Source organism: Eurosta solidaginis, chromosome 5, assembly GCF_040869045.1.
Source record: "Eurosta solidaginis isolate ZX-2024a chromosome 5, ASM4086904v1, whole genome shotgun sequence".
NCBI lineage: Eukaryota > Metazoa > Arthropoda > Insecta > Diptera > Tephritidae > Eurosta > Eurosta solidaginis.
In genome coordinates this window covers 27,299,140-27,316,140 of record NC_090323.1, presented here as the reverse complement: position 1 = coordinate 27,316,140, position 17,001 = coordinate 27,299,140, and the positions used below count along the sequence as shown (strand labels likewise).

Here is a 17,001-nt window from a genome sequence, read left to right as displayed (position 1 = left end):
CGTTTCACTAACAGACGAGGCTCTGACGACCCCAAGCTCCTCATGAAACTTGGGGGTGGGGAGGGAGGGATGGCCTGAAGGTTTAATGTGGCCATATAAATCGTTCTCGAGATGGTCGGGCTAGTACCTTAATGGAACTGTGTTACCGGAGCGTACCGGTTCTGTATCCGGCAAAGGACCATCACATCGATAACACTCCCCAAAGCCTTCGGGGAGTAACCTTATCGCTACAACAACAACATGTGGCATTAAAATGTCGATCGAGAGGCTAAGCAGCACGGGTTTAGTCAAAAGAAGCTACAGGTTATCACCAGAAATCAAACCAAAGATATCGTTTGAGATTAGAAGACAAAAATGTGTGGTAGGAGTCAATCTAAATCTACATCCACGTACACTATATATTATGAACATTTATGTAAGTGTGATTATACGTTTATATTTATGTATATATCAACACTTATTAACTAGGGCGCATACATAGGATGGAAAGAGGGGCGGGGGGTTAGGAGGCCACTGCTTCATTCTAGACTCAACAAATGTCTAAACTACATTTTTTCGCAAAACACTGTTCCAAATCTTTGAGGCAGTGCTGACATATTGATATTCCTTAAATAGATATGAATTACAGTTGAGCTGGAGTCGAGGCTAGTCTGCAATGGTTTGCAAAAGGAATTACTGTATAGCACAAGGTGTTAATACTATATCATCATTCAAGTTGATATTTAAAAAATCTTTTATTTTGATTTTGTTTTTAAAAATTTATATTTTGTTTATTTTTGAGTTTAGATATTTTCTAACTAATTAGAATTTTCTTTTTTTGAAGTTATTCAAAATTTTAAGTTAACACGAAAACTCAATTAAAATTATTTTAAAAATTAAAGTAAAGAGTACAAAGTAGTTAACACTATATTTACTCCCCCTCCAAGAAAATTTGAAACAAACAAATTATTAATTAATATTAAAAGTAACCTTTTTGTTTTTTGTTGTTTAATGTATTTGTATTTAAATTAGTGTTAATAAGTATGTTTGCTGGTTTAAGTAAATCAATTGAAATATTTTTAATAGTATTTTTGTATTGAATTGTAAATGTTTTATTTTTCTTAGAGATAACTTTAAAAGGTCCTTCATAAGGTGATTCTAAATTAGATTTACGAAGAACTTTAACAAAAACATACTCACAATTTTCTAATTGTTTAGGAACGAAAAAATTTTCTTTATTATGATGAAACACTTCAGAATGAACAAGCGAAAAATATTCTCTTATTTTATGAAGAGCGTCATTAGAAAAATCATGTTCTTTATTACTATTTGAAATAATTAATTCACCAGGTATTCTAAGTGTTTGGCCATAAACAAGTTCAGCAGATGAACATTTTAAATCTTCTTTAATAGAAGTTCGTAAACCAAGTAGAATGAATGGTAAAATGTCAGACCAATGAACCGAGTCGTTTGATGCTATAATTGCTGCTTTTAAAGTTCGATGAAATCTCTCTATCATGCCATTTGCTTGGGGATGGTAAGGAGATGTATGAATTTTATGAGAACCTAAAAGTTTAGTTAATTCCGTAAAAAATTTTGAGGTGAATTGTGAACCTTGATCTACTGTAATATTCAATGGTATACCAAATCGTGGTATATAATTTTGAATAAAAGTTTTTACTATAGTATTTGTTGAAATATCTTTAAGTGGATAAGCTTCAGGCCAACGTGAAAATCTGTCAATAATTGTTAAAATATAACAATTTCCATTTGAAACTGGAAGAGGTCCCACAAAATCCATATGAATATGTTCAAAACGGCCTGATGGTATTTGAATTTTTTGGATAGGAGATTTAGTATGTCTTGAAATTTTGGATTTTTGACAATTGATGCAAGATGAAGTCCAATCGTTAATCTCTTTACGCATGTTAGGCCAATAATATTTATTTTGAATTAATTTTCTAGTTGTTCTTATACTTGGATGAGATAATGAGTGAATTTTGTCAAATATAATTCTTCTCATAGAATGTGGAACATAAGGTCGAAAAGGTTGTAGAGAAACATCACACCATATGTTTGAATTAATAATTGGAATATGAATTTCTTTTAAATTATTTTTAGAATTTGGATCAGAAATGGTTTTTTGTAAAAATGTATCAGTTTGCTGTTCTTTATATAAAGTTTCTAAATTTATATCTTGAGTTGAAATTGCATTTATTTCTGGAATACGGGAAAGTGTGTCGGCAACTATGTTGTCTTTTCCACGTATATATTGAATATCATTTGTAAATTGAGCAATATATTCAAGATGACGTAGTTGACGAGGAGATCTATCTACTTTAGAATTTAGAACATGAATTAAAGGTTTATGATCAGTATAAATTGTAAAAGTTCTACCTTCAAGAAAATGTTTAAAATGTTTAATTGAATTATAAATTGCCAAAAGTTCACGATCAAATGTTGAATATTTAGTTTCTGTTGTAGTTAGTTTTCTTGAAAAATAAGCTAAGGGTTCTAGTATATTATTGCTAGTTTGTTGAAGAACTGCTCCAATAGCAACATTTGATGCATCTACTGCTAATGATAAAGTACCATTTTTGTCGAAATGTGTAAGTAAAGTATTTTTAGCAAAAAGTTTTTTAACATTTTCGAAAGCTGTTGTGGTTTCATTTGTCCAATTTAATTGTTTGAGTTTGTTTTTAATTTCATGTGTTAACATTTCATGCAGAGGACTAAGTTCTGTTGCTAACATTTTAATATATCTGTGATAGTAATTTATCATACCTAAAAATTTTTGTAATTTATTTATAGAAATTGGTTTTTCAAAATTTGTTATGATTTCAATTCTATCTAAAGATGGTTTAATACCTTCGCCTGAAATTTCGTAACTTAAAAAATTTAATTTATTTACACCGAGAGTACATTTTGAAGGTTTGATATTTAAATTATATTCTTCAAGTCTTTTGAAAACTGATTTTAAATGATTTATATGTTGATCTTCATTATCACTGGCAATAAGAATGTCATCAATGTATGTAAATACAAAATCGAAATCAGAAAATACTTCATTAATAAAGCGTTGGAAAGTTTGAGCACTGTTTCGTAAACCGAAAGGCATTCTTACGAATTCAAACATTCCAAAAGGGGTAGTTATTGCAGTTTTATGAATGTCTTCTTCTGCCATTGGAATTTGGTGGTAAGCACGCACAAGATCAATTTTGGAAAAAAATTGTTTGTTTTTTAAATCAATTGTTAAATCGTGAATATGTGGTAAAGGATACCGATCTGGTGTAGTAATAAAATTAAGTCTTCGATAGTCTCCGCAAGGTCTCCAATCATTTGGTTCTTTTTTAGGAACGAGATGAAGTGGAGATGCAATAGGAGAATTTGAGGGTCTGCATATACCCGTTTTAACTAAAAATTCAAATTCAGCTGTAGCAATTTTAAGTTTGATTGGATCAAGACGTCTGGGTTTCGAAAATGGTAAAATACCTTTTGTTTCTATCCTGTGAACCGTATGGTGTTTAACTTTTTTAGTATAATCTGGTTCACAGGTAATAGATGGAAATTCATTAAGTAATTTTGAAAACTTATTTTCGACAATAGGAATTTTGAGTGAGAAAATATCAGAAAATCCAGAAGATCCAGTAACTTTAATTTTTGTAGTAGAATCCATTATTTCTTTATTTTTAATATTGACAATAATTCCGAATTTTTCTAAAAAGTTTGCTCCTAAAATTGGTGTATCAATATTCGCAATAATGAATGGAAATTCAAAATCTCTTCTTAAACCTAAATCAATTTTAAGTAGTTTTGTACCGAAAGTTTCAATTGAAGAACCGTTTGCTGCGGTCAAAGTAAGATCCGAATTTCTTTTATAAATTTTAAATTTAGAAAAAGGAATAACTGATACAACTGCACCTGTATCGATAAGAAAATTAAGTTTATTGAATTTATCAAATATGAATAGGCGACGAGTAGGTTTAATAATAGTTCCATTATCCGTCACCGTCATAATGGATCGTTTCAGTTTAAATTTTGTTCGGAATTTGAATTGTGATTTTGATTAAAATTGCATGGGGGTATACATTTAAGAGCGTTATTCTTAAATTTTTTGTGATACCAACAAATATTTGTTTGTGAAGTAAAATTACGATTGTTTGAAAAATTTCTTGATTTTGAAAAATTTCGAGATTTAAATCTATTTCTATCTTTAGATCTTGAACGGATGTGTAATTGATTAATATCATTAGAAATTTTATTTAAATTTTGAAAAATAGCCGTGGTTAATTCAGTTAAATTTTTAACGCATTGTTCTAAAATATTATTATTTATACTTGAGACTACAGGAGATTTGGAACAATGACGTTTGTTGATTAAATCAAAAAGTTTGTCAGCTAAAATAATTACTTCATCTTTATTTTGATTGTTACTAGAAGTTAAATGGATTTGTATTTCTTGTGGCAATTTACGAATCCATAATTTGAAAAGTAATTCTTGACTTACAATGGAGTCAGTACCTATAAGTGATTTCATAAATCTGAATAATTCAGATGGTGAACGATCACCAAGTTCAGTTTTTGAAAATAATTGTTCTAATCGTTTTTCTTCGCTAAGAGAAAATCTTTCACATATAATTTTTTTGATTGTATCATATTTATTAAAAAGAGGAGGAGGGTTAATAACATCTAAAATTTTAGATATAGTATCTCGTTGAAGAGTAATTAGAACATTTTGAAATTTTAAATTATCATCATTGATATTGTTAATTTCAAATTGTCCTTCAACAAGCAAAAACCAGGCATCAGGACAATATTGCCAAAATTGTGGTAATTTAATAGATTTAGTAGAAGGAAAATTTGTAAAGTTATCTTGTGTTGAAGTATTTTGTGTTGTATTAGAGATGTTGTTTTGTGTTGTATTAATGTTAGAATTTTGAGTTGTATTGTGAGTCATGATGTTATTTGTATGGTTGATATTTTGATTTTCTGCATTTGTAAATTTACGAGTTCATATTGGTGAACGTAGAACCATATGAAAAAAAAAAAAATAATAAAATAAAATGAAAAATTTGAAAATTAGGAAATATTTATGATTTTTTTTGGAAAGGGAGTTAACAATTTAAATAAAATATTTAATTTTATATAAAAAATAAGTAAATTTAAATAATTGTTAAAATATAAAAATAATCTTAAAATAAATTTGAAAGTTAAAAGGTTTAAAATTTTAATTTAAATTATAATTGAAAAATTTTAAATTTAATATTAGAATAAAAATTATACTTACATAAAATTAAATTTAATAAAAAAATATTAAAATTAGTAAGTAGTTGATTGATGATTGTTTAAAAAATATCTTGAAATTAATATCTGGATTGTTTGATATCGTAATGCTTTTAAAATATGCAATGGCTTTGTTGTTTTATTTGTAAATCTCTTAATTTTCATCGTGATGTCTTCATTTTAAATCTGTTCTTGTGTGTATTGCGTGCAAAATTGTTGTTGTGGTTTGGATAACCCAATCGCTGCTTTTAAGAGTATTAGGTTGTAAATGTTTTAATTTTGTTTACACACACGTTTTTAGAGTTTTTTATGTTTTTAATTTGATTTTCAACATTTATTCTTTGTTTTAATGTTTCGTATATATAATTTACAGCGACTGTTATATGAAATTTGCACAGAATGTTGTTGTATTGCTTCTTGTTCACAAATATATAGGGAACACAAATATAGTTAAATTATATGCACAAGAATTTCAATAGTGCTATTTATTAAATTTTTTATTTAGTTAATTCTTCAGCGCGTAGTATTCAGACACCCAATTCTTTCGGCAGATCGGAAAGTTGATTGCATGACAAATTCAGCAAAGTAAGGCGTGTAAATAGAGATACAAATGCTGGTACTTTAGTTAGTTGATTCTTGACAAACACCAAATCACCAGCACAGTCCTTGAGAAGTTGAAGCAATTCAGGCAATGTACATTATAATGGATTGTTGATAGATATTTTATTGTTATAGTAGAGAATTTAATTTTGTTTTATTTTTGTTCATTATTGTATTAAAAATTTAAAGATTCTTGTTCAATTAATTTAATGATATTGAAGCGAAAATTTTGCACATAAACTATTTTGTAAATAATAGTCTAAATTATTTTAGATGTTTTTACACTATACACATTTTTAGTTTATTTTAGAATATGTTTCTGTTAATCAAATTCCTATATAAAATAGTCTTTGAGTTTTAAACTAATCACTGCCTTAATTATCTGGCTTTTCTTTAATCACATTTCCGTATCATTGTGTAAGCACATGTATGTGATAATTATAGTCACATTAACATCTATAATTCACTAGTTCTGCATTTAACAACGTTAATTTAAGTCCAAATTCGTTGTACAAGTATGCACGTTCAAATAATTTTAGGTCCGTTGGTAGGATCGCCAATATATCATCATTCAAGTTGATATTTAAAAAATCTTTTATTTTGATTTTGTTTTTAAAAATTTATATTTTGTTTATTTTTGAGTTTAGATATTTTCTAACTAATTAGAATTTTCTTTTTTTGAAGTTATTCAAAATTTTAAGTTAACACGAAAACTCAATTAAAATTATTTTAAAAATTAAAGTAAAGAGTACAAAGTAGTTAACACTATAAATACCATGGCCTTGGACTTCACTTTTTTTCTTAGAGAGAATGATTCGGTTCGAATGTCATTGGCAATATTGTGGATTATATGTGGAGAATCAGGACTTTACGAGTCTGCAGTGATAGTTAAGCTGTACTTAAGACGTTGGTTAGCTCTATACTTTTGAAACGAGTTCGGGGATTAAGCCCATGCTATCAACTGAATAATACGAATTGGGTTTCACCTCTCCAGCACCTGGAGCAGTACTTACGGCAAGATTAGCTATTGCTTATTATTGAGAGGATGTTAGGATACCTAGTGGATTTTCATCATATTATGGCTGAAATATGGGCGACCCCCGCTGAGCGGGTTGTGCGCTGGGCTTGGGACCCGCCACGTAAAACCATACTCCAATGAAATATAACAACAAGCCTCGGATAAATACGTCTCCATTGATGACGACCATGGCAAACGTTTGAAGGACAATGAATTGAGGGCATGCACCTGGAACGTCCGCTCTCCCTGAATGAGATTGGTGCAGATGCTCGGCTGGTTGATGTCCTCGTCAAAGCAAAATCTGACATCACCGCCATCCAAGAAATGCGTTGGACGAAACAAGGAAGAAAGAAGATCAAAAATTGTGTCATATATTGGAGTGGCCATACGAATAAGCGCAGTTTCGGCGTCGGATTCGTGGTGGGAGAGAGACTTTGTCGCCAAGTTCTGGCGTTCACACCTGTGGATGAACGTCTCGCCGCTATCCGAATAAAAGCAAAATTTTTTAATATATCATTCATCTGCGCCCATGCGCCGACAGAGGAGAAAGACGATGAGGTGAAAGACACCTTTTATGAACAATTAGAACGCACATACGAGCGCTGCCCCGTCACGATATAAAAGTCGTGCTTGGTGACTTTAACGCCAGGGTGGGCAAAGAAGGTGTTTTTGGCCCTACAGTCGGAAAGTTCAGCCTACACAATGAAACTTCTCCTAACGGACTGAGGCTGATTGACTTTGCCGGTGTTCGAAACATGGTCATATCCAGCACGAGGTTCATGCATAAAAAGATACATCAAGCTACATGGCTGTCTCCTGATCGAAATACTCGCAATCAGATCGATCACGTTGTGATAGACGGACGGCATGCCTCCAGTGTTTTAGATGTGCGCACGATCCGAGGACCTAATATCGACTCGGACCATTATCTCGTTGCAGCCAAAATACGCACCCGCCTCAACGCGGCTAAAACCAAGGAACAAAAAACACAAGGGAAGCTAGACGTCGAAAAGCTTCAATTACAACAGACTGCCAATGATTTCGCAACTCGACTCTCACACCTGCTCTCTGAGAGCACACCTCATCCTGAAGGAATACAGGAGCAGTGGGAGCATATTTCCAAAGCACTTCGTACTGCCGCCGAGGAAAAAATTGGTTACCGGCGTCCACGAAAAAACAACTGGTACGATGAAGAATGCCGCGTTGCAACTGAAAGAAAAGACGCTGCCTACGGGGCTACGTTAAAAGCGAGCGCGACAAGAGGAGTGTGTGAACGCTATTGTGAGTTGAAAAAGGAATCGAGACGCCTTTTCAGGAAGAAAAAAGCAGAAGCAGAAAAGCGTGAGTGCGAGGAGCTTGAGCTGCTAGCCACCAGGAATAACACCCGAAAATTTTACCAAAAAATACAGCGACATACGGAAGGTTTTAAGACCGGGGCAAACTCCTGTAGGAACGAAAACGGCGACCTTGTAACTGATGCCCAGAGAGTGCTTAGATTATGGAGGGAACACTTCTCTGTTCTCCTAAATGGAGGCAGCAATTCAGCGCGCAGAGATGAAGAACCCGATCCCTATTAATAACTGGAGACGCGTTCCATGGTCAGATGAATGCGTCTCCACTCATTAATAGTCCAATTTCTATTACGTACTGCAAACGCTATACGAGCTTGTCGGTTTTTTGCTGAAAGCTTAGCCGTCTTGGGCATTTTTTGCAGGAAAACAACCAACTCCTTTAAGCGCACGCCGGGCAGTGCACACACTGGCTTCATAATTAATACTTTGCGCTGCCTCTTTTGTTGTTTTTGCTTTCCCGGTCATTAAGGAACGTGCCAGAAGCTTCGCTCGCTACTCTTTATCTTCTTTGATCGGCCATTTTTGCAATACTGAGTGGCCAAATTTTTAAATTTCTTCACTTTTATCACTTGTGATTGGGAGAGTTTAGGTTGCTTTGCAACTTCCCGTGTAGACTTGCCCAGCTGAAGCAACTTTTCTACCTCCGCAATGATTTTGTTGTTACGCGGCTTCATTTTGTAAATAAAGGTTAATATTTCCACTTTTCACAGCGAACTTGGACAAACTGATCATAACTGGAATAGCAAATATCAAGTCAACCCCTTATCTTAGTAAAATACCGAATAACGGTATCTAACGCCGCTCCTACTTTATCCAAGTGCAAAAAATTTGAATGAGTGCAAAAGTGAACACTATACATATCCTTACTTAAAGACGAATTGTGTTAAATGAATTTGTTGTTGTTTTTGTTAATAAATTAATTTTTGCTCCAAAAACAATGGCAATGCTAATAACCTGGTTGATTTCTGTCATATTATAACACTACGTTTTGTGTATGACATAACCTGCAAAATTGATTCTTAAGTGTTCACTTTTGCTCCATAGTGTATGTCCCCCCGCTCGATTATGACGAAGTAAGAGTAGCAATAACCAGATTGAAAAACAACAAGGCCGTGGGCGCTGATGGATTGCCTGCGGAGATATTCAAGTACGGCGGCGAGGAGTTCGTAAGGCGCATGCAGCAGCTTCTTAGCAAAATATGGGCGGAAGAGTGCATGCCCGACGGTTGGAATCTAAGTGTTCTTTGCCCAGTCCACAAGAAGGGGGATACTGCAAAATGCACCATCTATCGTGGAATCAGCCTTCTCAATATCGCATATAAGGTCCTTTCAAGTGTATTGTGCGAAAGATTGAAGCCCACCGTGAACCGGCTGATTGGACCTTATCAGTGCGGCTTCAGACCTGGTAAATCTACCATCGACCAGATTTTCACAATGCGCCAAGTCTTGGAAAAAACCCGTGAAAAAATAATCGACACACATCACCTCTTCGTCGACTTTATAGCCGCCTTCGACAGCACGAAAAGGAGCTGCCTATATGCCGCTATATCTGAATTTGATTTCCCCGCAAAACTTATACGACTGTGCAAAATGACGTTGAGCAACACCATCAGCTCAGTCAGAATTGGGAAGGACCTCTCCGAGCCGTTCGAAACTAAACGAGGTTTCAGACAGGGTGACCCCCTATCGTGCGATTTCTTTAATTTGATGCTGGAGAAAATTATACTAGCTGCAGAACTTAACCGCACTGGAACAATATACTACAAAAGCGTGCAATTACTGGCATATGCTGATGACATTGATATCATCGGCCTAAACACCCGCGCTGTTAGCTCTGCTTACTCCAAACTGGAAAAAGAAGCGGTAAAGATGGGTTTGATGGTGAATGAGGACAAAACGAAGTACCTGCTGTCATCCAGCAAAGAGTCAGCGCATACGCGCCTTGGCAACCACGCTACTGTTGGCAACCATAATTTCGAAATAGTAAAAGACTTCGTTTATTTGGGAACCAGCATCAACACTAGCAACAACATCAGCACTGAAATCCAGCGAAGAATCAATCTTGCCAATAAATGCTACTTTGGACTAGGTAGGCAATTGAAAAGTAAAGTCCTCTCTTGGCGAACGAAAATCATACTCTACAAGTCACTTATCGTACCCGTCCTGCTATATGGGGCAGAAGCATGGACCATGACAACAGCAGATGAAGCGGCTTTGGGAGTGTTCGAGAGAAAAGTTCTTCGAAAGATTTATGGACCTCTACGCGTTGGCGATAGCGAGTAACGAAGAAGATTTAATGGTGAGCTGTACGAGCTATACGCAGACATCAACATAGTCCAGCGAATTTAAACGCAGCGGCTGCTCTGGCTAGGCCATGTTATGCGAATGAAAGATGATGCTCCGGCCAAGAAAGTGTTTTTATCGGAACCCACCGGACCAGGTGGAAAACGATTTAAACTCCCTTGGTGTGACCAATTGGCGCCGGTTGGCGGAGCGACTGGCGCGCCTTGTTGGACGGCCATAACCGTTTAGACGGTTAAGCGCCAATTAAGTAAGTAAGCAAGTTTATGGGACGACTCAGTATTTTTGTTGATTCAATGAGCGCCAAGTTTTGACGTCAATTTGAGGTCCTTGACAGCAAGCTGCTTACCGACATATTCCCTTTCCCAACGAAATGTTGGAACTCTGAAGAAGTAGTCACAATTTCTCCCCCAGCATGCGCTCAAGCGTATAAAAGCTGAAGGCTTCATTCTGAATACACAAAATAGTATTAGGGTGACACAATAACTAAGCTGACCGAGATAGTAAACTGTATCAAAAATAGTTTTTACTTAATAGAAACTCTTTGATGGCAGCGTGTCTGGCTACGCCACTGCTTACTACAAAATTCCGTTGACATTCACTTATTCCTCAACACATTATGTAAAAAGATGTTTGAACTATTTTTAACATCAAGCATAAATCTCGTCAACACAGGCCCAAAATATCAGCACAATATGCCTGTGGTCTGACTACCGGTTCAAATGTTGTGGGCGTTTAATACAAATGTAGGAATGTTTGTATGTTGAGGATGATGGGAAAAATCATAAAGTTTTTAGTGTTTAAAAAGACAGCGACGCGTGTGAAGGTGACAAACGGCTGCCGGATAAATGTGGTTTTAAAGTGAAACATATGCAGATATTTACAATTTATGAACTTGGACATACATATAAACATAAACGTTACGGTGGGTCAAAAAGTGCAAACGAAATTTGTTGCGATAAATCGCATTGTGTATTCGGATTCAGCTAAAGTGTCAGTGGAGATATGTCAATAAAATTGAAACGAACTTGGATGCTATGGCGTGGTCAGATCAAATCGTTCCCTAAATTGTCAGTTAGTAATCTTTTAGTGATAGTTTCTGAAGCGCACAGGATTTATAATCGGCAAAGGATTGCCGACATGATAACGCTCCCTTAAACCTTCTGAGAATGTGTTTTTGTTGTTGTTGTTGAAGCAATAGAGACACTCCCCGAAAGTTTTGGGGAGTGTTATCGATATTGATGTCCTTTGCCGGAAATTAAGCCGGTATATTCCGCTAACAAGCACTATTAAAGTGTAAGGCCGACCATCTCGGGAAAGGTTTAATATGACAACGTTGAACCTTCAAAGCGATCCCGCCTTCCAACACCTAATTTCAGGAGGATCTTGGGGTCGCCAGAGCCTCGTCTGCTAAAGAAACAGGATTCAACACGGGTGGGTGAGGTTGACAATGCGGTTGGATAAGCTATAAATTGCGTTGACATCCCATTGAAAGGGTAGCGCTACTCAACCAGCCTCTTGAATCCTTTTTGAGAGTGTTTCTTCCGCTAATACAGCATACATGTTAAATTGCAATTAGATTTAGTAATTGATGCAATTGGTTTATATTCTCTAATTCATTAAACAATTAGAAATAGTCAACTAATTCTCATTAGATAATTGAAATTTTTATTCTAATGGTAAATCTAATTGCAATTAGTTGCCATTAGCAAAAAAATTTGGGTTACCTTTACAATTATAAATGTAATTGACTTCTGCTAATGCAATTAGATATTCAATTAGCTCGAATTAGAATCAATTATTTTCATATTTTCAAAAACAAAAAAACTAAAATATTCATATCAATTTCACACACATATTTATTACTTATGTACATATATTACATACATCCAGACATATTTAACGTACGTACTAACTGTTTAAAAACTACAACGACCGGGTATGTTCGCTTTCAGCAATTCGAGCTTTTCAAAAGAAAAGTCCGTTAAGCGACCCCGCCTTGGACTATTAATAATGCCCGCAAAGGAAAATAGTCGCTCCACAGGACCTGAAGACGTAAGCGGTGTGTTGCAAAACAGTGATATTTCCTTTAATGTAGGATATTGGAACCATATATTTGAAGTTTTATCAGTATCATTCAAATATTGATGCATCATATTCGTAATCAAATGCATGCTTTCAGCCTCCTCTGTAAATTTTGACAATGAAGCCGTACTTTCTTCTGCAAAAATGTAATCTGATTTACTAAAAATACCATATATGTATGTATGTGTCATTTATGCAGAACTTACCACCATCACTGAAATCATAAAAGGTCGATTCAGTATACGAACCCTCACATTTATGACTTTCGTTTGTTGCAGGAAGGTTCTGCTTGATTGCGTAATCAGTGATGATACGAATAACCCTTTCCGTTATTCGCTCATATGTAAATTGCGGCGATGTTTTTTGTAAGATTTTCAGCCAGCTTAACTTTACGTTTGGAGTCAGTGCAGCTGCAGCTAGCGCCAAATCTGCCTCCTCATTTAATTCAAAGAAGGCTCGGAATCGTTGTCTTAATTGCTCTTCCAGCTCTAATGCAATTCTAGAGAATGGATGCTCGATTTTCTGCTGGATTTTTATCAATTTTTTGCTCAGAGTCATAATTGTAGGCAAAAGGCTACCATATCCAACACTCTGTTCGCCTTGCATGAAGTCCAGACTCTGAGCAATAGGCGCCACAATCAGCTTGTATGTATCCAAATATGATAGTTCACAGGATGTAAAACGCGGCAGGCTCAATTTATCGCACAACTCATCCAGTTTCGGCCTGTGCTGGAGAAGTCGAACAACGGCATCGTATAGCGAGTTCCACCTCGTTCCAACCGGCACAACGAGGCATCCACCTAAAGTTTCCTGTATCACTTCTGAACTTTTTGGCCATTTGCATTTTTTCCACAAATTATCGCATTTTTTGAACACCTAAATAAATTATTTACTATTATAAAATATATTAACTAAAACATTTCTTACCATATTGTTCCGTTTAAATAGGGATTCATCGGCTTTCAAAATCTTTATTAAATCAGACGTAACCAGAAGATTTAATGTATGGCTAGAGCACCTGTGGTGTTTAGGGAGGCAAATCTCGTTTTGGAATTCTGACATATCATGGCCGTCGTCGTCTTCCATCTCAGGGGCATTATCAATTCCATACTCTTTAAAAGCGTTGACAAAGTTTGACATCCTTTTGCACGCCAAAGCAGCTGATTTCCTCTTAAAATATTTATCGAGCCAATGACAGGTGTATCCGAAAAACCTTCTGTGATTTCCTGACCAAACTCCGCCGTTGTGCAGACATGTTTCGCTGTGGCTAGTTCGGCTTTCACACTTTCTTCCAAGCGTTTGTGATGCTCTTCTAATTTTTTCATTGCCGTCTGTCTACTCATTAACTTAAGGTCAATACCCTCAATTAAGTTGATGAATGACTGCCTTTCAACCAGGGAAAGCGGCATTCCTGAAACCACTAGAAATTCAATAAGTTTCTTATCGAAACTTGATTGAATATTCAAGTTTTGCTTGTTAGATTTCTTCGTAAGATATTCCTTATAAATTTCAGGATTCCGCACTCTGAGATGGCTGATAAAATTTGAAGACTCCCATAAAACCGCAAATCACCTTGTTGCAAGCAACGCACTTTCCGACTATTTTATCTTTTTTATTTTCTGAAACTTGATATATGGTTTTTATACTTTAACAACACAACAAGGAGTTTCGATGTATAGTTTTGTAATGAAACTTTCATACCTTCTTAACTTCAATATAAAAATTCGATGTGAAAATTATATTGTCAACATTTTTTTCTATACGCCTCTTCACAAATTGTTCACCATCTCTATTGAACACCTTCCTTTTCTTCGATTCTTTCAAAGGCGTGTATGTAACATCAAAATGCTCATCATCACCAGAAAATTCAATTGCAAATGATATTTCTTCCGACATTGCGACAAATAGATATGTTTTAACTTAACAAAAATACCAGTTTCATTTCCAATATTAAACAATCATAGTGTACCTATACAAGTGTCATCATTGTTTACTATATAGTTTGGCAGCTTAAGTAGAGGTTATGTTGCGAATAGAGTGGAAGGCAGTGGACTAGGCAGTCGAATGTCATATAATGAAGGAATGGTGTTCGGAGATTTTTCGAAGTTAAAAAAAAAAAATGATAAAAGCTTTAATATAAATAAAACTATTGTTTTAATAACAACAAAAACGCCATATATATTCTGTATACATAAATATGTAAGGATTATCTCACTTTAAAATTTGAATTAAATAATCTAAAGTTTTGTTTTGAAACTGAGTCGAGAACTGTGCGTGTGAATGTGCGAATTTTCACCGATCAGCTGTTAGTTGCGCTACTTGGTAAAATTTACAATGAGTGTCATAGATTAGATTGATACGAATCTTTTGTTTACGCTCTCATATTTTCGCTCTCACGAGGGATTTATCTTCTAGTTGTTGCTGGCAACAATCACAGATAAATCGCTCGCGCCAGCTTAAGCGGGTGCCAGAACAAAAAATGTGCCAGCCAAAACGAAAAATGTGCCAAAAATTTTGGTAAACTTTAGTTTGACCTACAACTGTAGAATAGCCTTAAAAAATTATGGGAAAAAGGAAAAAATACTTGTTTTAGTGTAAGTATTATTAGTTCAAAGGCGGAGGGTAAATATTATTTCCCATTCAAAAGTTATCACTAAAAACAGGTTTTGTAAATATGAACTCCCGATGCAACCAGTCCATTTTGATCACAGAACCTGGAACGCCAGACATGTAGGATAAGCCCTATCCATTAAATAATGTTAACTATTATATCATAGGTCCGATTTACTGAAATTTCAAAAGAATATATGGTTTTCACTGCGAGTTAAATGCGTTACAATATTTGACTAATTAATTTACACCCCTATTATGAATTTTATACGATAGACGATAAACGCTTGCTAGCGTATCGTAAAAAATCAGCTTTCATATTGCGATTTCCACACGCCCGATAGATGCACTATTGTGAATGACGGCAGAGTTTTGTTTACAAATTTTTGTGAATCTATACGAAACAGATAGCAAAACAAAACGTAAATACTAACAATTCAATTGTCTTGTACGTAAAAGTGGCAAACATTTTTAAAAGCTGTAATAATAAAATATTTTCTACTACCTATGTATGTTGCCTTTTATAAAAACTCAAATGAACAAATTGACGAAACTTGCATAGAGCCATAGAAAAAAGAAAATTGAGAGATGCTTCCAATCTTCTTGAAATGAACTCTACACTGTAAGCCTCGACATACTAAAAGTAAAGCCGTGGTTACTCACGAACGTACGTAGAAAAAACGTGTCAGCTGGCACGACCTATCTTATGAGTGTGCAATGTAAACGAAAACTCACCGACATGCAACGCCCGTACGTACGTAGCCCGGAACGTAGAAATCAAAACAAGTTTGATTTTTTCCGTAAGAACGTGTCAGCTGATCGCTCTCTCACTAGACAGAGTTGCCTAGTAAACTTTTGTGCGCTAATTTTTGACCGTTTGCAATTTTATGCAAAAACGCCTAATTAAAGTTTGAAAAATTGTGAAAATAATTCGAAATAATTATGTAAAAGTGCTGATTATAAATATTTAATCTATTTATACTTATTTAATAGTATTCCGGCCTTTTACAATATCAAAAATTAAATTGGAAAAAGTTGATGTTTCCATAAGCATACATGCAAAATGGTCAATGGCAACAGTGCTTATCTGTAAACAATACACACACAAATATCTTATGTACATGTACACAGACGCACACATTGATTCCTACGGGCTTGAGAGTTCGGTCAAACGTGCTTCGTACGACAAACGTCCTTACGTACGGCACACGTCGGTGGGTAACTGCCGCATAAAAAAAGTTTAATAAACAAAATAGATTTCAGTGTATGTGTTAACAGTGGTAGAAGCATAGCGGAACGATACAAGGTGGCAGCATGGAGACATACCTACAAACATAAATAAAAATTTCATGTACTTTGTTTTTGTAAATTCGATGGACAAATGTCAAAATCGTACTGCGCCGTATTTTGATGTATCAAATCAAAAATGCTTAAAATCAGCTGTCCCATGCTGCCACCTTGTATCGTTGCGCCATGGGTAGAAGGCAGTTTGCGCGCCCATAAAAATAGGTCATCCATTTCAAATATTTTGAAGGTTTGTGCCACTTTAAGGTTTCTTGCCCAGGGTGTTGCAACAGAGTGTTGGGAATGTGGCTTTAGTTGGGTCCTTTGGATTTTGTAATAATTTTATATTTACTTTTATTTAAATAGCTCCCAACGTATCGTGCAAAAATTTATCAACGATGGCTAGCGTAGAAAATTGTACAGTTGATGCGATAGTTAGCGTATGGCAATACCACGATAAACGATAAACGCTAACGATCGGGTTTCACACG

The 17,001-nt window shown here is 35.0% G+C and overlaps 3 protein-coding genes across 18 annotated transcripts in view; 1 reads left to right on the top strand and 2 right to left on the bottom strand.

Moving 5' to 3' along the window:
* Toll-9 overlaps positions 1-17,001 on the bottom strand; it is a 94,337-nt gene that overhangs the window by 58,203 nt on the left and 19,133 nt on the right. The window lies entirely within an intron of this gene.
* The window catches only part of LOC137233798 (uncharacterized), a 66,127-nt gene continuing 60,352 nt past the window's right edge, over positions 11,227-17,001 (top strand). For 2 of the 13 annotated variants that reach the window (XM_067757194.1, XM_067757189.1), the window contains exon 1: positions 11,229-11,456. In XM_067757194.1, the coding sequence (XP_067613295.1) occupies positions 11,402-11,456 (55 nt within the window). In that variant the 5' untranslated portion in view covers positions 11,229-11,401. Of the gene's footprint in view, positions 11,606-11,943; positions 11,966-17,001 lie in introns of those variants that run through there. The other 11 variants (XM_067757187.1, XM_067757183.1, XM_067757188.1 and 8 more) reach the window with 8 other exon arrangements.
* On the bottom strand, positions 12,391-15,812 carry LOC137233800 (uncharacterized). Its single transcript, XM_067757198.1, has 5 exons — positions 15,732-15,812; positions 14,318-15,620; positions 13,544-14,235; positions 12,823-13,492; positions 12,391-12,767 (listed from the first exon to the last, which is right to left on the bottom strand). The coding sequence occupies exons 3-5, from the start codon at positions 13,754-13,756 to the stop codon at positions 12,451-12,453; spliced, it is 1,200 nt and encodes a 399-aa protein (XP_067613299.1). The 5' UTR covers positions 13,757-14,235; positions 14,318-15,620; positions 15,732-15,812; the 3' UTR covers positions 12,391-12,450.

Bases quoted from the DNA above. Each gene is read 5' to 3' on its own strand.
- LOC137233800 (XM_067757198.1), bottom strand. From the start codon at position 13,756: ATGTCAAACTTTGTCAACGCTTTTAAAGAGTATGGAATTGATAATGCC. The intron at 13,493-13,543 runs GTAAGAAATGTT...TAATTTATTTAG, and splicing joins TATTTAAACGGAACAATATG to GTGTTCAAAAAATGCGATAA. The intron at 12,768-12,822 runs GTAAGTTCTGCA...TTAGTAAATCAG, and splicing joins TTATGATTTCAGTGATGGTG to ATTACATTTTTGCAGAAGAA.